Source organism: Marmota marmota, unplaced genomic scaffold (genome assembly GCF_001458135.2).
Source record: "Marmota marmota marmota unplaced genomic scaffold, marMar, whole genome shotgun sequence".
NCBI lineage: Eukaryota > Metazoa > Chordata > Mammalia > Rodentia > Sciuridae > Marmota > Marmota marmota.
The window spans coordinates 2019932-2044490 of NW_026000103.1; the positions used below are offsets into that span (position 1 = coordinate 2019932).

The 24559-nt window shown below is 38.9% G+C and overlaps 2 protein-coding genes across 3 annotated transcripts in view; both read left to right on the forward strand.

Annotated features, from left to right (window-relative positions):
- Plin2 (perilipin 2) overlaps positions 1 to 14266 on the forward strand; it is a 23351-nt gene extending 9085 nt beyond the window's left edge. The window contains exons 6-9 of the mRNA XM_015502571.2: positions 499 to 680; positions 1928 to 2062; positions 2907 to 3197; positions 13895 to 14266. Coding sequence (XP_015358057.2) covers positions 499 to 680; positions 1928 to 2062; positions 2907 to 3197; positions 13895 to 14023 — 737 coding nt within the window. The 3' untranslated portion in view covers positions 14024 to 14266. The remainder of the gene's footprint in view (positions 1 to 498; positions 681 to 1927; positions 2063 to 2906; positions 3198 to 13894) is intronic.
- A 2454-nt stretch (positions 14267 to 16720) lies between these two features.
- Positions 16721 to 24559, forward strand: part of Haus6 (HAUS augmin like complex subunit 6) — a 37668-nt gene continuing 29829 nt past the window's right edge. The window contains exons 1-4 of one of the 2 annotated variants that reach the window (XM_048783905.1): positions 16721 to 17133; positions 20680 to 20775; positions 22931 to 23009; positions 24226 to 24358. In XM_048783905.1, coding sequence (XP_048639862.1) covers positions 17006 to 17133; positions 20680 to 20775; positions 22931 to 23009; positions 24226 to 24358 — 436 coding nt within the window. In that variant the 5' untranslated portion in view covers positions 16721 to 17005. The remainder of the gene's footprint in view (positions 17134 to 20679; positions 20776 to 22930; positions 23010 to 24225; positions 24359 to 24559) is intronic. The other variant, XM_015502572.2, reaches the window with a different exon arrangement.

Here is a 24559-nt window from a genome sequence, read left to right on the forward strand (position 1 = left end):
TGGTACTGGGGATTTAAACCGGGGCAATTTACCATTGAGCTATATCCCTGGTCCTTTTTTTATTTTTTATTTTGAGACAGGGTCTCACTCATTTGCTTAGGTCCTTGCTAAGTTGCTGAGGCTGCCTTTGAACTTGGGATCCTCCTGTCTCCATCTCCTGTAATGTTGAGATTACTGGCATGCATAATTGTGCCATGGGTTGTCTTTAGTGGGCTGCTTTACAGAATCATTATTAGAATGAATCATCGCTAACAAAGGCACATTAGTATCTATGGTGTGCCAGGTACTTCATTGCTCAAGTTATTTCTAGTGGGAGGAAGCATGGGTAGATATGTAACATGTATTAGATACAGTAATAGATTCAGGTGATCAAGCCCAGCTGAAGGCTTGAGCAGTCTTGGGAAAATGAGATTGTACTTGCTAGGTGGGTGGACAGAGAAGACCCAGGTTATAGTTTAGACATTGGTACCGATAATTGTCCCTTCTTTCCAACTTCAGAAAAAGAAGCAAAAAAAGTTGAAGGATTTGATGAAGTTCAGAAACCAAGTTATTATGTGAGACTGGGGTCTCTGTCTACCAAGCTCCGCGCTCGGGCCTACCAGCAGGCACTCAACAGGGTTAAAGAAGCTAAGCAAATGAGCCAAGAGACTATTTCTCAGCTTCATTCTACTGTTCACCTGGTGAGTAAAGCTTCCTTTGTGATATCCAAAATAAGCTCATTCATCTTATGGAATAAGAGTAGGTATAGTCAAGAAATCCTAGAATTTTTTTTTGTTGTTGTTGTTGTAGTCGGAAACAATACCTTTTATTTTATTTATTTTTATGTAGTGCTGAGGCTCGAACTAGCGCCTTGCACATGCTAGGTGAGAGCTCTACTGCTGAGCCACAACCTCAGCCCATGAAATCCTAGAATTTAATCTTACCTTATGAAAATCTAATAAAAATATGGGCAGCCGGCGCTGTGGTGCATGTCTGTAATCCCAGGGGTTCGGGAGGCTGAGGCAGGAGGATTGAGAATTCAAAGCCAGCCTCAGCAAAAGCAAGGCATTAAGCAACTAGGTGAGAACCTGTCTCTAAATAAAATACAAAATAGGGCTGGGGATGTGGCCTAGTGATTGAGTGCCCCTGAGTTCAAGCCCCAGTATCCTTCCCTGCCCCCCCAAAAAAATGGGCAAAGGGATACAGACAATTCACAGAAAAGGAAGTATAAATAGCTGAAAATACGAATGGTAATTTTACTCAGATGTCAGGCACAGATACCTTTTTTGTTCCGTCACACTAGCAAAATTTGATGCTGTTGGTAGTGATGTAGAAAAAGAACAATACTGTGCACTTCTAGAAGATTCAAAATGGGACAGAGTCAAAAAATTGTTCTGGTAAAGTTATAACACACCTGTACCAGTATTAGGAGTTTCTCTTCTGATTATCCTACATATATTTGTTTAGAGTCATAAGAGATTGACAGTACGCATCAACCATAGGGGACTAATTAAATTAGTACTCCACAATAGACTATTGTGTAGCTATTAAAGACTGCCAAATTATAGAACAGTATGTACTGTACAATGGTAGAAAAACCATTTCTTCTTGGAAGAGGAAATAGGTTGCTGGCAAAAGGGGAGAGGAAGGTTGGTTTCCCTTTTTATAGTTCTAATTATCCTTCATACATACAAACTGAATTTTAGTTGTCTTATGTGTGCTAAACTAGAGGTGCATTTGGAGTCAGTGGTTTAATAGTTAAAGAGGGGCAGGAAAGAGCTACTTGTGCTTGGTTGACTAACACATTGATAATAAATAACAGTGATATCAGGATAGAATCTTATGGTTCTTGGTTTTTATGTTATCTGATTCATATCATGGAGCTGCAAACAAGCTGACAAAAATGTTTGACCAGTATATTCCCTTTTCTTATTTTGTTGTGTTCCAGATTGAATTTGCCAGAAAGAATGTGCATAGTGCCAACCAGAAAATTCAGGGTGCTCAGGATAAACTCTATCTCTCATGGGTGGACTGGAAGAGGAGCATCGGCCATGATGATACAGATGAATCCCACTGTGCTGAGGTAAGTGGACTGGGATAGTTTTTACAACAGTTTGTGAAGTTCTTATTAGACTTTTCATTACAGTATTCCTTCAACTCTCTTAGAATACTATTACTTGTCAAAAGTTTGAACAATATTGTCTATGTAGATTGTTATGTGGCAGAGAAACAAAACTGGGCAGAGAGTAACTTTATCTTACAACCTGCAGATTGACATGTTGCCCCCCAAATGGGAAACATGGGTACAGACTGATGGGGAATATAGACACGTAGTGTTTTTTGCCAGGATAAACCTAGGTGCTATGAGAGTATATAGGAAGGCTGTCTACTACAGCCCTGGAGTGGGGTGGCTGAGTCAAAGATGAATGCAAAGCTGAGAACTAAAGGGTAAATAAACTAGGTTAAAGGCCAGAAAGGGGACTAATGTTCCAGAAAGAAGAAACTAGTGTTGGAGTTCTAGAAAATGGTTCTTTGTGTCTCGAAAGCTAGTGTGTGTTTGCCTTGAAATCAGTAGTGACTGTTTATATTATGTCAACTTATTTGAGGAGGAGTTATTTAAATATACTACTAGCATGGATTGTGTTTTTATTCTGGTCTCCTCTGCCTGTTATATTTCTTCAGTTTAAGGTGAGGAATTTTGGAGACTCATGCACTAGTTCATATGCCCCACTCAGCTATTTTCCAACTGTTAATTAGGGCAAGTTACTTAAACCCTAAGCTTATGTTCATAGCTATTGTTACAAGGATTTTTAAAATGTCAGAGTCTGCATTTATGGCGGACACATAACTAGTTTACTGTGATTAAACTAGTTCACACATAATACTGTTGAATCCGCTGCTAATTCTTAACTTGGTCTTATTTTTAGCACATCGAGTCACGTACTCTTGCTGTTGCCCGAAACCTGACTCAGCAGCTCCAGACCACATGCCACACCCTCCTGTCCAGCATTCAAGGGTTACCACAGAACATCCAAGATCAGGCCAAGCACTTGGGGGTGATGGCAGGCGACATCTACTCAGTATTCCGCAATGCTGCCTCCTTTAAAGAAGTGTCTGATGGCTTCCTCACTTCTAGCAAGGGGCAGCTACAGAAAATGAAGGAATCTTTAGATGATGTGATGGATTATCTTGTTAACAACACCCCCCTCAACTGGCTGGTAGGTCCCTTTTATCCTCAGCTGACTGAGTCTCAGAATGCTCAGGACCAAAGTGCAAAAATGGAGAAGACCAGCCAGAAGGTCCAGCAGTCTCAGCACAAAACTCATTAAACCTTTCTTGTCACCAGTGCATGTTGTAGCTATATAGATGACATCATTTGTCATGTTAAAATTAACCTGCTAGATAACTCTAAACTGGAAAAGCAGCCAATTAGGAAAAAGGCCTTCAGTTGTAGTCATTTACAGCTGGTAAGAGCCTTAAAGTTTCTGGCATTAGGAGACTTGAGTTACCTGGCTGGTAAGAAAAGAATGGTAGGCTTGACAGAGCTTCACTAGAACTCACAAAGTTTATGTGCACTTAGGGTCTCATTCTATGGCCATTATGTTGCTACTGTTAATGTCTGTCTGTATTGTATAAAAACACCCTCGTGTGGGCTCTGGTATAAACTAGTGTCTGCTCCAGTATAGTCTGAGCAGGCCTCATCATTGCTTTATCTCTTATGCTTGTTCAACTTAATTTTAGTTTCTTTTTTTTTTTTAATTAAAGGAATACCATCTTTAAATTCAATAAAATTCATAGTAGAATAGATCAGTTTTATGCTGTTTGTTCCATGTGCTTTGTGTGTTGCTTTCATAGAGCTGCTTGATTTGCATGACAGGGTTAATAACTTACATACATGAATTCCAATTAGCCTTTTGGGGAATTTTGATAGAACTATAGCATTGGAAGATTAATGTTACAAATGGAATTCGATAACAGATTTCAAACAAATTAAAAGCTAATGTGAGGCCAATCACACAGAGGTACCCCTGTAGTCCTAGCTCCTAGGGAGGCTGAGGGGGGAGTATCACTTAACCCAGGTGTTTTGAGATCAGTCTGGGCAACATAGTGAAACTCCATTTCCAAGAAAGAAATAAAGTGAAAAGCTGATGTGCACATGAGAATTTTTACTAGGTGATAGTTGTTCAGTTCATTTTCTGATTAACTGGACTCCTAAGAGTGGATTTTTAAGCCAGTTGAAAGATCATATAGGGCATGTTGGTGCACATCTGTAATCCCAGCAGCTTGGGAAGCTGAGGCAGGAAGACGGCGAGTTCAAAACCAGCCTCAGCAATTTAGTGAGAAGCTAAGCAACTCAGCAAGATCCTGTCTCTAAATAAAATATAAAAAAGGTCTGGAGATGTGACTCAGAGGTTAAGCACTACTGGGTTCAGTTCCTGGTATCAAAAAATAAAGCCAGTCATGACTGATAGCCTTGCTGAAAAGGAATCAAAACTGCAAGGATATGACTGTATTTGCATCAGTTTCACAAAGACGGTAGGTTTTTCTTGCTGAGGAGCTAGAGTGTGAGCCATAAAATGTGACAGTGCAGTGTCCACTCTCTGGATTTAACTTACTATGTTCTGACTTTGAGAGAATGTCACTAACCTCAATTGTTGGTGAGTTGCATATAGAAAATCATGTGAGAATAATTAGAAGTAAAAGACTTTGGGTTCCATGGAAAAAGGAATCTTTTTACCTCCTTTCTAGGGTTTTCTAGCCCTTTAGTGCTGGTTAGTAATTTAGGACTGATCATGAATCTCCTACCACAAAATAATCCCAAAAACAAAATTATGGAACTTGTGAAATAAAATCACATATTTCTGTTCCTGCTAAAGGTGAGTGGAGCTGGCTTTCAGTAGAGCTGAGTTTAAGTCAAATTTGTCTCCTCTTTTTTTTTTTTTTTTTTTTTTTACTTTGTCAATGAGTCTATCAAAGCTTTTTATCAAGTTACAAATATTTTCTCCACGTAACTACAGGAATCAATGAACAGGTGAGTTGAGCTGTAGGGCAGGGACTCCTTCTGTTTTCCAGCTCTGTGGATTGAGGCCAGGGGTGGTATTCCACTGAGCTACCCTAACACATTTTTTATTTTGAATGCCCAGACGGGCCTCAAACTTTTCATCCTCCTGCTTCAGCCTAGGTGTGCACTACCATGTCCTTCTACGTTCAACTTTCAAAACACCAGCAGTCCCTGCTTTTGCCACGAGTTATCCGTAGGTGTGGCTCTGTCTTTTGTGTCCCAAGTTTGTGTAAACATGCATTTCATTCACTTGTCACTGTTGTTGCAAAATGTGTGGTGTCCTTGAGTCTTATAGCTTTATTATTACATGAAGTAGCAGAAAATTTTAGTTTTAACAGACTTTTTTCCAAGGAGGCCAATTCATTTGAGAGGAAAAAACTGATAAAGGCTAATATAGTATCTAACCATAGTAAGTTAGCAAATCCTTAGCTGGGTAAAGTCTGGCATGGTGTGCCTGAAGGTGGATGGATGTTTTTTTCCTTTGCCTGCAATGTTGATGTGCACTCTAGTCCTGGGCAAAAACTCAAAGGAATATGGTGTACTCTGAGCCTTAGTTTTCTTATCTTCTACAGATCTTAGGTAACATGAATGATTCCTTCATGGTTGGAAGTGAAATATTGAGGATAGAGTGTTTTTTTTTTTTTTTTACTATTTTTATTTTTTTAGTTGTTGACGGACCTTTATTTTATTCATTTATTTATATGTGGTGCTAAGAATCAAACCAGTGCTTCACACATGAGAGGCAAGTGCTCTACCACTGAGCCACAACCCCAGCCCAAGAATATTGTGCTTTTGGTTTTGTTTTTTGATCCTGGGGACTGTACCAAAAGTACAGGGGTCCTAAACCGCTAACCTCATCCCCAGCCCTTTTTATTTTTGAGACAGGATCTTGCTAAGTTGCTGAGGCTGGCTTTGAACTTGCTATCCTCATGCCTTAGCCTCTTGAGTCACTGGGATTATAGGTGTGCACAATTGGGCCTGGCTTCTTTTTGTTTTTAAGAGTCAAGGTCTTGCTATGTTGCCCAGGTTGGTCTCAAACTCTTGGGCTTAAGCAGTCTTCCAGTCTCTGCTTCTCAAGTATCTGGGACTACAGTATGTGCCTCTGCCCCCAGCTATAAGATATCTTTCTGATTTGCAGTACAGGTATGAGAACATCATTTTTAGAAGTAACATGTAGTGTCTTTAACTTACCAGTTAGGGTGTGAGTACATAATACCTAGGTCATGATTAAGAAAATACATCTTTGATAAAGCATTCAAAGTGTTAAAGAACTAATTGAGAAGAAAAAAAGCCAGGTGTGGTGGCACACCCCTGTTATCCCAGCAACTCTGGAGATTGAGGCAGGAGGATCACAAGTTCGAGGCCAGTCTCAGCAACTTTGTGAGACCCTAAGTGATTTAGTGAGATCCTCCCTCAAAAAAGGACTGAAGATATGGTTTGGTGGTAAAGCATTGTTGGTTCTTGTGGGTTTGGGATCAGGCTAGCTAGGTTTCTGATCTGATTGAGCTTCGGAAATGAGCCAGTATTGAGGCTTGTATGTGTGATGGTCCTGTGAGACATCCTTGCCCTGTAAGCCAAGTTATTTATTCTTTGTATCTTAAGGTGCAACACCTTTGTGTCCATCTGTCCAATAGGTATCCTGTACCATAGGTTATCCTATAATATTTTGTAATAACTGCTTGGAAAGAAATATGCTGAATAATTCCACCATTGAGTATCTAAATGACCAGGATAACCTGTAGCAGCCTATTCATCTAAAAGATGGTGAGACTGGCAAGCATTGGACTGTTCAGAGGAATGAGTAGGATAAGAAGTCTTTCTTCCTTCCTCTCTCCCTCCTTCCCTCCCTTTTTGTAAAAATGAACTCAGGGGCACTTAACCACTGATCCATATCCCTGCTCCTGAGTTGCTTAGGGCCTCACTAAGTTGCTGAGGCTGGCTATGAACTCGAAATGCTCCCATCTCAGCCTCCTGGAATTATGGGCATGTGCCACCACGCCTGGGAAGAAGTCTTTCTTCAGGGCTTGAGGTCTACTTAGACTGAAGACATGTTTTATGGCATCCTTCTTCCTCCCTTCGCTTACTTTTTTTTTTTTTAATTTTTTTAGTTGTAGATGGAGACAATACCATTATTTAGTTTATGTGGTGCTGAGGATCGAGCCCAGTGCCTCTCGAGTGCTATGTGAGCACTCTACCACTGAGCCACCACCCCTGCCCCAAACAAACATCTCTTTTTTCGGAGAGGGGGGGAATACCAGGGATTGAACTCTGGGCACTTGACTACTGAGCTACAACCCCAGCCCTATTTTGTATTTATATTTGTAATTGTATAAGCAACTTACTGAGTTGCTTAGCCCCTCACTTTTGCTGAGCTGGCTTTGATCTCCTGATCGTTTTGTCTTAGCCTCCCAAGCAGCTGGGATTATAGGCAAGCACCACTGTGCCCAGCCCTTCACTTACTTTTGAGATTTGATGTCACTCCCTCACCTTATGTTTTTGAAGTTACTGACTGAATCCTCACTGGGGTGGACTCAAGTCATATTTTCAGTGAGTTGAGGCCTTTTAATTTACTGTCCACTTGGAGCTGAGTTGGGAGAAGTGGGGAAGAACTTAGGAGGAAAATGTTAAATTGGAACAATCACACCCTCAGTTGGTGGTGAGGTGGTGAGGTGGTGAGAGGCAGGCAGATTATGCCCTGTTGAATTTGTCAGATGAGATTGATGATTAACACAATGCATCTTTTGTTAAGATTGGCAGTGAGATGACAATGTGAAGTGACCTGAAGGCAGAGTGAAAGGAAAGTGGTTGGGAGCAGGGCAGACAGAATTGCCTGAATTCTTCTTATATACTTAGCTTGCTTAAAATTTTTTTCATTGTCTACACAGCTAGATCACAGGAACACTCAACCAACTAAGGAGATAGCTAATATATCTATCTGTAAGTCTAACAGCCTTGTGTAAAATGGGTTAAATTAGAGCTCAGCATGTATAAAACTCCATCATCTTTCAGCAACCTCCCACTGCCTTCCTTGTGTATGCCAGGAATTATCAACTGGGGAGACTGATAAAATGCAGATCCTGGGTCTCACCCCCAGAGAATTCTGGTTGGTAGATATGGAGGTAGAACCAAGCTTCTGCACTTTAAAAAACAAAACAAATGTTTTAAACCAAAAAAACATTTATTTACTTTTTTAGTTCTAGTTGGACACAATACCTTTATTTTATTATATGTGGTGCTGAGGAACAAACCCAGGGCCTCACATGTGCTAGGTGAGTGCTCTACCACTAAGCCACAATCCCAGTCCTGCTTCTGCACTTTTAAAGAGCATCCTGAGCCAGGTGTGGTGGCATGCACCAATAATCCCAGCAACTCTGGAGGCTGAGGCAGGAGAATTGAGAGTTTGAGGCCAACCTCAGCAATTAATTAAAAAGGGCTGAGGTGTAACTCAGTGGCAGAGTACTTGATTTGCATGTGTGAGGTCCAGGGTTCCATGCCCAGCACTGCCAAACCAAAAATAAAGAAACCCTGCTCAAATGAATCAAATACACAGAGATTAACATTGAACCTGTACAAGAGATGATTTTGTTATCAGTGCTAACCTGCACCCTAGCCTGAGTTCAAATCATCCTCAGACTTATTAGACAAAAGCAAAGCATCCTACTTTAGGAGATGTGCACCAGCCCACTCAGCTCTTCCAAATTGTCCAATAAATGGCAGATAGAGTTGAGCAAAAACTTAAGATGCTCCTGGTCCTTAACTTGAAAGTATACAATCAAGCTGTATAAGCAAATGTTATGGGTGGTGAGAGGTTTCTGTAAAAACTGAACTCTGAACAAGGTTAGTCTTCACATATTTGGTGTTATTTAGCTCACTTTGCCTTTTGCACAATCCTTTTTTAGCCTAAAATATTAAAATTTAGGGCCTTTCCCAATTTATTATTTGTATTTAAAAATAAATTATATTTCCTGATCCTGTGTCACATTTATCAGCATTGTATATACCCCTACCTGTACAGGCAAGTTAAATCCCTAGTGGTGGGGTTTCTATTCTTGTTATAGCCTCATGTATCCAGGGCTCAGGGCCATGACTAGATCAGCTTTATGAAAATTAGAAAAAGGCTCCCCATCCTCAAAGTGTTTAGTGCCATCTAATGAAAATTTGTCATAATAAATATGTGGATCTATGAAGTTTATTATATGAGAGGTGCCCTCTACAGGTTGCATGATGAACAACTTTTTTTTTTTTTTTTTTTTAAATAATGTATTACCAGGGCTGAGGTTTTGGCCCAGTGGTAGAGTGCTTGCCTAACATGCATGAGGCACCTGGTTCGTTCCCCAGCACCACATAAACTAAATAAACAAAATAAAGGTATTGTGTCCATCTATAACTAAAATAATATTTTAAATTTTTTTTTTTTAATATTTATTGCCGCAGTCTGGGCACAAAATAACCGAGCCGCCACAAAGTCTTGTAGGTTCAAACAGCAACTCTTTATTCCCGAACTCTCACCGGCACTCTACACACACTTCCCAGGAATACACTCCCTCCACCAGGCCGCGTGCCAATTCTCCCAGAACCCCAACGGGAACTCCAAAGTAGCGGGCGCCCGAGGTAGCAGGATCTGCCCTAATCCCCGAGCTGCCCTATTCCCAGCAGGATCCGCCCTAATCCCAGAGCCTCCCTATTCCCGAGCAGGGTCACCTTTCAACCATTCCCTCTAGCAAAATGCCAGGCGTCATTCCGACTAAACTGTGGCTCTCAACAATTTAATTTTCAGTTTTCAGTGGACCCAACATCTTTATTTTATTTTTTATTTGGTGCTGAGGATCGAACCCAGTGCCCCGCGCACGCCAGGAGAGCACATTAGCGCTTGAGCCACATCCCCAGCCCCAAAATAATATTTTTTTTAAAAAATGTATTACTGGCTTTCTATTGTTGCAATAGAGTCTGTGGTTTCCTTATTACTGTCACATTTGCATCCAATTTTGATTTTGGCCTCTATCTCTGATAGGCATTCAGAGCAAGACACTGTGTACATTCCTGCTTTGAGAGTCCATAACTGTACTGTTTATGCCAATGAAACAGGGATTTTTTAAATCTATGAAATAGTTTCTAAAAACCCAGTGAAGATGGTCAGGCAAAACCACCACATTGTAAATTAAACTTACTGTGAAAACTTGATAACCTCTTAGCTTCCCACCCTTCCCTATTTCCTTTACAGCCCAAGCTTCACAGTAGGGTCTGATGACAACCAGACATTGGTGATAGTCTAATGGAAATTGGACACTAAATCATTCTGAACATATGGAAAGCAAATTATTCATATGGTTCTCTCAAGCCATCTTGGGTACCATAGGTACTTTTTTGGATTGTGGTTGTGGGGACTAAAACTCTGAATGTAGAACTTGTACTATTCTGCAAAGAAATCTACTTTAGCCCAACTGTTACCATGTACATAGGTGAATTTGTATGTGTGTGTGCATGTGAGTGCATGCGTGTTATGTTACTATTTAAAAAACTATTGTTTATTGAGCACCTTTCAAAAGCAAGGCTCATACCACTTTTATTTCTCACAACCAAATCAATTAGGTATTTTTCTCACTTGAGAGATGAGGAAACAGGTGAAAGAGGTTAACTAGGAGGGAGGAGGTTAAGTGAAAAGGCAGGGACTTTGCCAGTGTCTACTGATGTCCAAGTGCATTTTTTTTTTCCATTCTAGCACTCTAGTCCTCTGATAGGAGAAAGCTGCCTCTTGCTTAGAAAATCCCTCTGCTTATGTCCTCAGTGTTGCCATTTCCTGTTCCATTGTTTTAATAAAAACAAAGCAAAATTAAGTAGATACAATTTAGTAATATGATAGTAAGACAGATAAAAATTAAAACATATTGAAAATAAGTATTTCATTGGATGTTAACATATACAAGAAATAGAAATAATTGAGAGAGAAATCTAAGCAAGCATATCTTAAACTAAAAAGTCTAAAATTAAAATAGTTTTCTGGCTGATGCACTGAACCAATTTGTATAAGCATTACTGGATTTTTTTTTTTCTTTTTGCTATCCATGGGGGATTGAACCCAGGGGCTTGTGCATGCTGGGAAAATACTCTACCACAGAACTACATCTTCAGACATTTTTTTTCTTTTTTGGTACTGGTGAATGAACTCAGAGGCACTTACCACTGAGCCATATCCCCAGCCCTATTTTGTATTTTATTTAGAGACAGGTTCTCACTGGGTTGCCTAGCACCTCACTTTTGCTGAGTCTGGCTTTGTACTATTAATTCTTCTGCCTCAGCCTGCTGAGCCGCTGGAATTACAGGCATGCGCCACAGTACCTGGCATGTTCAAACATTTTTATTTTTTGTTTTGAGACAAAGTCTTGCTAAATTGACAACACTGGCTTCAAACTTGTGATCCTTCTGCCTCAACCATCTGAATAGCTGGGATTATGGGCATGCACAGCACAGGACTCATTGCTGGCTTTTGAGGATGTCAAGTTGGACGTAACCTTTGCAAAGTAAACGTGTGGAGAGCTATAATACAATTTGTTTTTCCCAAATAGAAAGCCTCAGGAACAAAATGGTGAAAGTTATATCTTAGACCACACAGTTCTCTGAGCACCTGAATTGTAGGGAAAATTATAGTGGGGACCTCAACCAGCCAAATGAAGGACCTGAAGAACAAATCAATATTCTTGTCTTTTTAAAAATTATTTTGTTGTGGTGATGGTAAAATCTACATAAATCAAATTTACCATCTCAGGAATTTTTAAGTGTACAATTCACTGGCATTAAGTATTCTGCATGTAAAAGGTCTTAGATTTAATTCCCAGCACCACACAAAAAAGTATATTCACAATTTTGTATAGACATTATCACTATTTATTTACAGAATCTTATGTCATTCAAGCATAAATTCTGTACCTTCTTATTCTATAAAGTTAAAGTTAAATATTAACTTTAAATATTAGTTTCTAAGTCCCTTTCTTCTCTTCTGTGTGGTTTGTTTGTTTTGATACCAGGTGTTGAGCCCAGAAGTGCTCAACGAGGAGGCAATCTCCAGTCCTTTTGGGGGGGGGGTGCTGGGGATTGAATCCAGGGTCTTGTGCATGTGAAGCAGGTACTCTATCAACTGAGCTAAGTCCCCAGCCATTAACCCTTTTTTATTTTGAGACAGAGTTTTGCTAAGTTGCTTAGGGGCTTGCTAAATTGCTGAGTCTGGCTTTGAACTCAAGCCGCTGGGATTACAGGTGTGCACCACTGTGCCCTGTTCTTTTTTTAAAAATTATTTTTTATTAGAGTTTTATGGTTATACATAATAGTTAGGTTCAGCCTGACAAACTCATACATGTATGAAATCGTTCAGTTCATGATCCCCCTTTCTTGTGTATTTTTTGAGATACTTTTTTTGTTTTCCTGGTACTGGGGATTGAACCCAGTGGTACTTAACCTGAACCACATCCCCATCCCTTTTTTGTCTTTTATTTATTTTTTTGGTTCTGGGGATTGAATCCAGGGGTACTTAACCACTGAGACACATCCCCAGCCCCCCACTTTTAATTTTTTTTTTTAGTTGAACACAATATCTTGATTTTATTTATTTTTATGTGGTGCTGAGGATTGAACCCAGTGCCTCACACGTGTTAGGCAAGTGTGAGCCACAATCCCAGCCCTCCCCATTCCTTTTTAATATTTTATTTAGAGACAGGATCTTGCTTAATTGCTTATGGCTTTGATAAGGTGTTGAGGCTGGCTTACAACTTCAGATCCTCTTGCCTTAGCCCCTAGAGTTGCTGGGATCATAGGCATGTGCCACCGTGTCTGACGATAGATAATTTTTTTTAGTGATTTTACCTCTGTTAGGCAGATACTTTTCTCTCTGTGCTATCAAGATTGCAACCTATAGTAATATTATACTTTACTAATCTTCTCTTCCTTCCTCTCTTTTCTTTTTTTTTTCCTTTCATTGCTGGGAATGGAACTCAGGGCCTTGGGTATACTAAGCATGCATTTTGCCACTGAGCTACCCGCCTCTTGTGATGGCTATTTAAACTTTTAAAAAGACTATTTGCTTTTGCAGTTCCTAGGCATTTCCAAAAGGATTTTGTACTTTAATTCAAAATTACAGAAAAGTACAATACTATTATTTTGAAGGGAATAATAAATTAATAGGTAACCAGAAATGCTTTTTTTTTTTTTTGGTCTTTTTTGGAACTGGGGGTTGAACCCAGGGGCTTTGAGAATGCAAGGCAGATACTTTGCCACTGAGCTACATCCCAGCCCCCAGGAATGCTTTATATCTGGTATTTTCAAAAAAGTACCTAATAGATTTTACCTCTAGTTTCTTTTAAAGAAAAGTTTTCTTAGTGCTTTTATAATATGAGTGGACAAACATCTTTTTTAAAAGTACAGCTTTGAAAGAATCAAAATTCAACTCCATGGAATATTTAATAACTTAAGGAGTTGTGCATGATGGTGTGTGCCTGTGTTCCCAGCTACTTGGGAGGCTGAAGCCCAGGAGTTTGAGGACAGCCTGGTGATGCATGTGTGTAATCCCAGTGACTGGGGAGGTAAGGCAGGAGCATCACAAATTCAAAGCCAGCCTCAGCAACTTAGCAAGACTCTCAGCAACTTAGTGAGAACTTGTCTCAAAAAAAATAAAAATAAAAATAAAAAAAGAGGACTGGGGATGTAGCTCAGTGGTAAAGCAACCCTCGGTTCAATCCCCTATGAAAACAAACAAAAAACAAACCAAAAAACAACCCAGAACCATAATGTTTCTAAGACCTCATGTGGACCTAACAGTTCACTTAATTAGTGATCATTTTAATATCCAAGATTCTTCTTTTACAGGTGATTGATTTCACTATCATAGACTTGACATCAGAGACTGATGAAATTCCAGATATTATAGCTTTGGAAGAGGAGGATGGAGCAAATCATTCACACGCTAATGGTCCTGAACTCTCAGGGAATAATTAACCAAAAAATAAAAATTCCTTTTGGCTGGATATGCAATTTGTATCACAGTAAAATACATCTTTGCTCGTGTGTTTATTCCTGTGGTTTTTGAAGGGTGTTAATGTAGTTTTTGGTTGCTTGATCTTAATTGCAAGAAAACTTTGACCTAAACTTTTGAGATCTTGTTATGTGTCATATATCATTTTATATAACTCTTCAAAGTTTAATTTCTGAAATGCCTATAATAAAAATTGAGCTGTGTAAGCTTGGATGTCTTCTTTTCTTCTTTTTTCTTTTGGTACTGGTAATTGAACCCTAGGGCCCTCTACCACTGAGCTACTTTCCCAGCCTTTAAATTTTTTTTTTTTTTTAAATTTTAAGATAGTGTCTCACTAAATTGCAGAGACTGGTCTCAAACTTGTGTTTCTGTCTCCACCTCCTGAGTTGCTGGGATTGTAGGTTATGCACCATTGAACACAATTACCCAGTTTTTTTTTTTTTTTTTTTTTTTTACTGGACACTTGTTTTTTGGATCTTTCAGGATTCATTTTCATTTCTGCTTCTTTTGGTATCTCTATGAGTCTGCTGGTCAAGGGTTTTTGCTTTCCCTTAACTAAGGGATGGGCATGTGAATAAACGCAGGTCAACTGGGAACAAGTAAAGCATGATGGATAAAGGCTCAGGCTCCAGTTTCTAAACTTACTGTGCCACTTACTGTGTGACCTGAGCAAGTTACTTCAGTTTTCTGTGCCTCAATTTTCTCATCTATAAGGTGAGATTTCGTAGTTAACATTTTTTAAAAGTGTGGAGCAATCCCTGGCACAAAACAGCAATAGATATTAGTTACTTAAGTAAATGGTAGAAGCATTGGCCAACCCAGAAGCTATGAACATCCCTAGTGCCTTTATAGTCACAAAATATCATTTATCACTAAAAGAAATCAGGTTTTCTTGGAGAAATGACTAATTCCAGGTCTGAGGCAAGAAATGTACAAAATGAGTCTAAACTTCTTGAATACCAAGTTGAAGAGGTTCCAGTTGGCCAAATATAAGACAATTTGAATCTCTACATGGATAATAAATATAATAGATTGAACTCCTTAAGTAAGTTTAAATTTGTGAGTTCATAATTATGTGTGTGTGCGAGTGCATATGTACATGTAAGCTTTGGGAAAAATAGTAGTGTTCAGTGGGTAGGCTTAAGAGCTCACTTGAGTTACAAATTTTGGGTGAGAACAGACAAAATAAGTGTTTATCTGCTAAGTGCAGGTGTAGAGTAAATAGAGGGCTGGATTTAATAGGGGTTTGGGTTTTGCTAAATAAATCTGGCAGAGAAAGATGCCAGAGAGCTGATGATGTCTTCAAGGTAATGATTATAATGTTATCAACAGAGTAAGAGACAATGTAGAGACAAAAGGATTACAAATTCTAGTGATCCGAGGACTGTTGGAATAAGATTTGGAGGGATTGAGCTGGAAAGTTAGAAAATGGAGGTTGAAATTGAAGTTATGGAGGTGTTGCAGTAGTTGATAGTGGCAGATTTTATAGTTATATTCCAATAGAGTGGGTGGAATGTGTAAGATCAGGCAAGGCGGGCAGCGACCAAAGGAGGCAGATTTAAAAAGGCCGCTGAAGGAGGCTTTATTTGAGACTCACTCCCCAGTAGAGCTCCATCAGACCGACAGAGTGGACAGGAGAAGGCTCTGAGGAGAAACCCAGTGGGAGCTTGACCGGACTGGGCTTTTTTGGGACTTACGGCAGGAAGGGAAGGGCTTGGGATAGGAAAAGGTGTTTTTAGGATCCCTTGTCTAGCTGGAGTTGGTCAGGGGAGCTGGTTGAACTCCAGGATTGGCCAGGGAGTTCTGCTGATTGACAGGCATTAGTCAGGAGATGTTGCTGATTGGCAGACGTTTCTGTTGGCACATGATTGATGTTTCTTTCCCTATGGGCTGCTTTGTTCTAAGTCATCGCCACCGACCTGATAGAATGGAAGACAAAGTTATTGGAAAGCAGGCTAATTAATTGAGAGGCTAGGGTATTGAAAAGGTCACCTACATGGATACTGATATCACCAAAACCTCTCACTAACAATGCTGGTGAGACAGGGAATTAAGTTGTAAATCTCAGGCTGAGGTCCAGTGATTCTAAGATCATATAGATGACCTCTATAAGAAGAGAATAAACTTCGGAGGAGCTGGTTTTAGTGAGGCAGGAGGCAATAATTGCCAGGGATGGCAACTTGAAATAAGGGGGATAAGCCATCCCAGCTCCAGGCCTGTTTTATATAGGGTTTACCAAAGAGAACAGTTAAACATTGAGAATGCTGCAGGGGATACAGTATGCTTAGGAGAGCGTCAGATTTCAATTACAGAAAGAAGATGAAGGGAAGAGTTAGCATTTGATGGTAAAGATTTTGCTAATGATAGAACTGAGGCTTAGAAGTTAGGTGACTTGTTCAGGGTCAAATGCTCGGTGCTTTTCTCACTACATCGAGCCGCAGTACTCCGTCTGTGCCTTTTTGTCTGACTATTTAATAATCATACACAAGTAGTAGGAATCGCAAACATCAAGGACTGGAAAGGCGCGGGCACGGGGACAGTCCCTACCCACGACGCATTGTGGGCCTTGTAGTTTCCCGCTGGGAGTGAACGGAAAGGCCGGGAATAGGGCGCGTTGCATGGCGGGAGATACAGTTCTCCAAGGAAGTCCCTCCTCCCCCGGAAGTTAGGCGGAGTCGGCGCACTCGGCTCTTCCTGAAGCGCGGGAGTCTTAGTTTGTGGTGTCTTCACTTAGCCAGCGGTGGCTGCACTGTCTTTCGACGCTCGTTTTTTCAGAGTCCTTTCGGCCATTTGAGACGAAATGGCTCCGGGCTGGAAAGCAGCGGGCGGTGGCAATGGAGGGGACCTCACTACATCAGGCTGAGGGTAGGGAGGGATATTGAGGGCCCTCACAGTCGCTTGAGCCGGCCTTTTCTTCCTTTGAAGTCACTGTAACTACCGTGAGGATGAGCTCTGCCTGGAGCGCTTCTTTTGAGAGGCAGCATCTCTGGATGTATCTGCTGGCGCTCGGATTCGAGCCGGGCCCGGCTACCATCGCCTGCGGAAAGATCGAGTCGCACACACACCTCGGAGTGTAAGGAGGCGGGGACCCAAGGGGCTGAGGGACCCTGAGCCGGGAGACTTATGGGTGGCCCGCCTTTCCCCAAACCCCCGGATGGATGAATCCTAGGCGGTTGAGCGGTTACTATGTGCCAGGCGCTGGCTACCAAGCCCACGCTTCCGATTTCTGCCGGCTGGTGGCAGAGACTGACAGTATCAGTTATCTACCAGTGGCTTTGTAGAAAGGTAGTCTGAAGTTGGGGTAACCCTCTCTGGATGGTGGAGGTGGATGGTCTGTGAAATGGTGGGAGGAGGGGCGAATTGGTAGTGGAAAGGTGTGGGAAATGGGCATGCAAAGGTCTCTAGTACTCAAGGGAGCCTTTGACGGTAGTTAACTTTGTAACTTTTGCTTTTTGAATCAGGAAGCTAAGGCATGCCACAGTTGGCAAAAAAACAAACAAACGAACAACAACAACAAAAACCCCACACAGTAGAAATGGGCATTAAAATGAACAATATAATTCCCTTCCTTTACTTTTGCCACTTTTGTTACGGTTATGACCATGACAGTAAATACTTTGTTTCTATTTCTTTGTCTTAGTAATTTTAGACAGTATCTGTTATCTTCCCCGCTGAAGGCCAAGAATTTGGGACACATTGGCCATCTATTGCCCTTCACAATCTATTTGATAATTGTAAATGATTTCAATTCATCTAGTTGCCATGTTTTAATAATGTGCTTAGATTTGATTCATCAATCTCAAAAATCTATGATTCTCAACTATGTAATTTCAAAATGAATGTAGCTGTTATTTATAAAATAATTGGTTCATTTATCTTTCCATCTTCCTTTTCTGCCTTCCCCTTCTTGACTTTTTTTTTCAGTTGTATTTTGACTTTTGCTATCAAAGTTTAGAACTGTAATTAAGTTTTGTTTGGTTACTGTTTAGACGTTAGAAGGTAATGCTATTAACATAAATGAAGGGCTTTGAATAGAAATCTATTCTAAAAACTGTTAATAGGTAGTATTTATCAGGTTATGATAGTGTCTTTATTAATAAATACTTCATTTATTTCATATGATTTGATGCCCTATAACACAGTCTCATTTTTTTTCTGAACTGGCAGAGGCACTTGAAGCTTCTTCAGGGGTTCCATCACTGAGAATGGCTTTTGTTATCCTTCTTTCCAGTGTTTTGGCCGTCTTAATTTTCTCTTTGGTTTATCCATCAATGCAATTGCATTTTGCCTTTGAAAAATTTAAAAAATATGTCAGGTTCTGGTCCAGTGATGGCAGTTTTTATTTTTCCCTCTCAACACAGATGTTTTTTTCCCATACGTTATTAGAGTTGTTTTTGTCTGTTATTGGAGGGGATCTGTCATTGTGTAACAGATGTCTCCTGTAAAATAGTTTAAACATGAATATAGCATCACATTTACTTTAAAAATGTTTTAATTTTTTTATTTGCTTATATGGCAAAATTCTTTTTGGTTTGCAATTCTGTAAGATTCTAGTTGGCTGAGCATATAGTTGCTTAACCATTTCCTTATAAAGTTAAACATGCTATTAATATATGACCCAGCAGTTCCATTGCATAGTATTTGCATTTTGAAAAGATCATGCTTGTTGCTTTACAGAGACTGGGTTAGAGAGAGAAGTTGGGCTTCATAGTTACCTATCTAGGCCTGAACTAAGGTGGCAGTGGGAATGGAAAGAAGTGAGATAATTTTTGTTCATTCAACAGGTTCAATTAATTTTTTTCATTCATTATTTTTTTGGGAATCAAACCCAGGGAGCCCTGCATGCTAGCTGAGTGCTTTAACACTGATCTACATTCTCAGCCCTCTTAAAAAAAAAAAAAAATTGAGACTGTGTCTTGCTAAGTTGTTAGGGCTGGCCTAAACTTGCAACCTTCCTGCCTCAGCCTCCAGAGTAGCCAAGATCACAGGCATGAGCCACCATAAATAAATATCAACAGATATGTATTGAATTTGATATGATATTGGACCTGGGTGTACAGTGGTGAAGAGAATAGATGTAAACTTTTCTTAATAAATTTTAAGTCTAGTTGAGTGAATAAATCTACAATAAATGTCTTATTAGAGATTACGGTAAGTGTCACAGACAAGAACAATGTCTTCTGTGAGAAAAATAACAGATTTCGGAGATGATAAGGAAGTAGGATAGATGGAGCTTCATTTGTATTGCTTGAGGAATACAGACCTTCTAGAGACAAAAGAGTTAAGCACGAAAATAGTAATACTAAGTTAAAAATTCACTTGATTTGATTCCTTGGAAATATATTTGATGCTTTGCTTTTCGTGTTAACTTTTTTTTTTTGGTGGTGTTTTAGATAAAACCTGGAGCCTTCTATATGTTAAGCAACAGTTCTATCACTGAACTATACCTTCAGCTTTTATATTAACTCTTGATTTCTTATAGCTGTGTGACATTTCTTAAGGGTTTAGTGGGTCTTTTGTTTTTGTTTTTTTTCATATGTGTGTGTGTGTGTGTTTTAGGTTTTGTTTTGATTAATTAGGGAAACTGGAACAATAAAAAAAATTAATGGATTTGCTAGCATTATATCATAAGGATGGTTCTGGGAATAAAATCTAGTTGTAAAAACCCTGGACTTGGGGAGCTGGGGATAAGTCTGGCATGCACAAGGCCCTGAGTTCAATCCCCAACACCACAAAAAAAAAAAAAAGAGAGAGAGAGAGAGAGAGAGAGAGAGAGAGAGAGAGAGAGACCCTAGATTTGGGTTTTGGGTCATGGACATATTCAAGTCAGTACTTTCCTACACACACACATATTTATTTTTTCTTTTCCTTATTTGGTACCTGGGATTGAGCCCAGGTGTGCTTAACCACTGAGCCACGTCCCCAGCCCTATTTTGTATATCAGAAACAGGGTCTCACTGAGTTGCTTAGCACCTTGTGGTTGCTGAGGCTGGCTTTAGACTCACAGTTCTCTTGTCTCAGCCTCCCAAGCCACTGGGATTACAGGCAAGTGCCACTGCGCCTGGCTGGGCTGGTTAGTTTTGAACAAGTATATTAATTTCTCTAAATTTAAGTTTCTCCACTGTGTATTGAGGTTAATCAAACTACTATCTATTACCATTAGGATTAAATAAAATAATGCATGTTAAAGCTAACAGCATAAGACTTAACCTTATGTGCTAGTGAAAATTAGATGAATTACTACCTGTAAAAGGCTTAAAATAATGCCTGAGAAAAATGAAATATTAAAAAAAATTATCTATTTTTATGTTATTTATTAATTGTTGGTTGGTATTGTCTTCATATCAAGGTTTTCCTTCCCTTTCTGTAGAATGTTTTCACTGCAATAAAGCAAGGCCAGTTTTCTTCTATTGGATCTGTGTTTTCAGAATCAGGAATAAAAATTTGTATGTTCTGAATCGGTTATAAAATGTACATGACTGAAAAATTAATTTGCCTTGACCTCTTGAAGAGAATGAAAAAATATTAACTTGTGTCAAACTCTTACACAGCTTTTGATGCTGTTTTATTAATCATTTCCTTTTTCTCTTCCTACTTCTTTTTAATTTTAAACCACTAGGAATATGTTTGATAAACTGAACCGAGATGCCTTTCAAATAGTTTCTTATTTTTTGTTTCAAACGCTGGACCAGTCACTCACCAAAGAAGTTTTTAAGTAAGGAAAAATTATTTATTTCATTTTATTTTCTTGATGTAAGCCAGAATTTTAACTTGTTGAAGATTAACTATTGTTTTGAATGGATATTGCAAAATTCAGGTTTGAGTCTTAGAAATTTAGTGCTTAACTTTTTGTGTGTGTGTGGTACTGATGGTTGAACCTAGAGATGCTTTACCACTTGAGCTATATGCCCAGCCCTTTTTTATATTTTATAACATATAATATATTCATAGAAAAATTAAGTATACGTAGGGTAAAAAGACAAAGGATGAAATGTCAACAGTGATACTGTCAGATTGGTGGGTTTAGGAATTAGATATACTTCCTTACCTTTTCTAGTATTTCTTGAAATGCTTAAAACAAGCCATAAGGTTTTAATCGGGAAAATTTTTGAAAATGTATTTTTATTTGGCAAAGCCCTGTACTGTAATGATAGGGATTTCAAAGAAGTGTTTCAAATATACCCGCTTTTCTGGACACTTAAAACTTATAAATGAAGGTAAAAGGTTAATAGTAAATTATACAAAATGAATATAATGTCCGAACCCTGGATTTATTTGTCAAACATATTCCTTATGTTTATTTTTATATGTTGCCATGGGTGGCCTTGAAATTGCAATCCTCCTGCCTTGCCTCCTGAGTTGCTGGGACTACCAGCCATGTGTGCCACATAGGGCAATGTTTAACTTTTATATATATGGGTGATTGTTTTGGGTACTTACCTTAAAATCATTATGTATTTCATAGGTAATATAGGTTTTGTTTCATAAAATTAGTTCCTAACAATCTTCATGGTCTTAATTAGCAAAATAATTAACTGATACCAGTCTGTTTATAAATTTAATTTTGCCCCCCATCCCCTTTTGGTACAGAGGATTGAACCCAGGGCTCTTAACCACTGAGCCACATCCCCATCCCTTTTCAATATTTCATTTAGAGATAGGATCTTGCTGAATTGCTTAGGGCCTTGCTAAGTTACTGAGGCTGGCTTTGAACTCCTGCCACAGCCTCTCCAATCACATGTGCTGCTGCACCGCTTGTCCTATTTTTTAAGTTAATTACCCCAAGCCTTACTACTTCTATAGGCAGTGTTATTTATTTTGTCTATTTTAACTTTCCAGTGCTCTGTAAATCCTTAATATTTTGTTCAGTGATATGTTCTAAAGTGTCAGTTGTTATAGGCAAAAATCATTCCTGTTAAGTTTAGCCTGTGCTAAGTTTAAGATGATTGTAAAAATGTAAACACCTAGTAGTCTAAGTTCTAAGTTATTTTGTATGAATTTTGAGTTTTTTCTGTCTGAAATAATGTTCAGATTGTGTTAATATTTATATTGTGCTGTCAAACGTTTCACATAGAAACCACAAATAAATTAGAATAAATAAATCTCTAGCAATCATACTCTCATGCAATCCTTTTCCTTCACTCATCATGTAGATACATTAAATTTTTTTCCTTTAATATCTTCTCCCTTTTGGGCTGGGGATGTGGCTCAAGCAGTAGCACGCTCGCCTGGCATGCCTGCGGCCCGGGTTCGATCCTCAGCACCACATACAAACAAAGATGTTGTGTCTGTCGAAAACTAAAAAATAAATATTAAAATTCTCTCTCTCTCTCTCTCTCTCTTAAAAAAATATCTTCTCCCTTTAATATACTAGTTTATACCATCTTTATGCCTTGGTCAAGTGAATCCATTGAGAGCTTTGTCTTTTATTTTCAGTACTTTTAAATACCTGCTTCTTAATTATTTGTATGTATATGTATTAAATTTATTCATTAGTTATTCATATATATATTCCTTAACTGCACTAATCTCAACCCTATAGATAAAAATACCCAATTTCTTAGATTGATATCTATCTAGGTGAAATGTAAGAACTTTACATTTTTTAAAATAAATATTTTTTTTTAGTTGTAGGTGGACACAATATCTTTATTTCATTTTTATATGGTGCTGAGGATGGAACCCAGTGCCTCATGTGTGCTAGGCGAGTGCCCTACCACTGAGCCACAACCCCAGTCCCTAAGAATGTTACATTTAATCTGTTTTGCTTTGATGTTCTTAGTATAGGAAATAAATTTGATGTGATTTTAAATTTTGCTGAGTTTGATTTTTTTGAGTATATGAGTGTATTGCTATTATTATTTTTAAAGATTTTGCTGGCCTCCATTTGATCAAAAAAGTGACAGTGAATTCCGGAAACACTGCTGTGAGTGGTTAAAAAAGATTTCTGTAAGTATTCTCTTTTTGGAAGATGAAGACTTTAAGAAATTAAAAGCTGTTAAAAACTACATCTGGAGCTGGGGTTGTGGCTCAGTGGAGTGCTTGCCTTGCACTTATGAGGCACTGGGTTCGATCCTTAGCACCACATAAAAATAAACAAATAAAATGAAGGTATTAAAAAAAATTAAAAAAAACTGCATTAACGTTTTGGATATAAATCTTTTTCATTGGTATTGAGTATTCTACTACTGAGTTTCGTCCCCAGTTCTTTTTTTTTCTTGGCTGGAAATTGAACCCATGGGTGTTTAACCACTGAGCCACATTCCCAGCCCTTTTTATATTTTATTTGAGACAGGGTCTCTTGAAGTTGCTTAGGGCCTTGTTAAGTTGCTGAGGCTGCCTTTGAACTCACAATCCTCTAGCCTTAGCCTTCCAAGCCACTGGGATTACACATGTGCATGACTACTTCTGGCTTCCAGTTCTTTTTATTTTCTATTTTGAGATAGGGTCTTACTAAATTGCCATGGCTGTCCTTGGACTTAAGATCCTCCTGCCTCCTGAGTCACTAGGATTATAGGTGTGCATCACTATGCCTGGGGGGGAGAGAGAGAGAGAGAGAGAGAGAGAGAGATTGATTTATTTATTTAATGTTTCTAGTTGTAGATGGACACAATACTTTTATTTTATGTATTTATTTTTTATGTGGTGCTGAGGATTGAACCCAGTGCCTCACATGTGCTAGGCAAGTGTTGTACCATGAGCTGCAACCCCAGCCCCTACGTAAAATATTTTTTGGCCAAGATTATTTCAGTATGTTTCTTTAAATAACATCAGTGGTTAGAGCTTGTTTAATTATAATTATCTTTTTGACCAAATACATGTAGAGTTTAGAAAAACCAAACAATGTGTGGTTCAAACAGAATAATCCTGGTAAATTTTTTTATGCTTCAAAAATAGTATGATGTGAGGAGGGAGTGGGTTGGGGTGGTGATTGGCCCTCCCTGCCCATTTTCCACTTTGCAGTGGACTTGGATTTATTCAAGCCTTATGCTACGAGGAGGGGTTGCTAATGATTAGTACTGATGGTTGAGCTTTCCCTTAAAGTAAAGTGCTCCTGATATATAGCCATTTTCAAGATTGTCACTCTTTAAAAAAAATACTTGATATAAATATGAGAATTATTGTTGATAAGGTTTTCAACTCATCTTGTCTCTTTTCTTCATAGGCTGAATGTGGAAATAGCTTTCCTCAAGTTGTTGGTTCATTGTTTCTGTCTCCTGGTGGTCCTAAGTTTATTCATCTGATGTATCATTTTGCAAGATTTGTTGCATTAAAATATATTAAAACCAATTCTAAAAGTAAGTAAATCTTATAGTAGGATTTTTGTTGTTGTTGTTGTTTTGGTACCAGGGATTGAAATCAGGGGCACTCGACACTAAGCCACATCCCCAACCCTATCTTTTGTATTTTATTTAGAGACAGGGTCTCACTGAGTTTCCAAGCACCTCGCTGTTGCTGAGGCTGGCTTTGAACTCGAGATCCTTCTACCTCACCCTCCT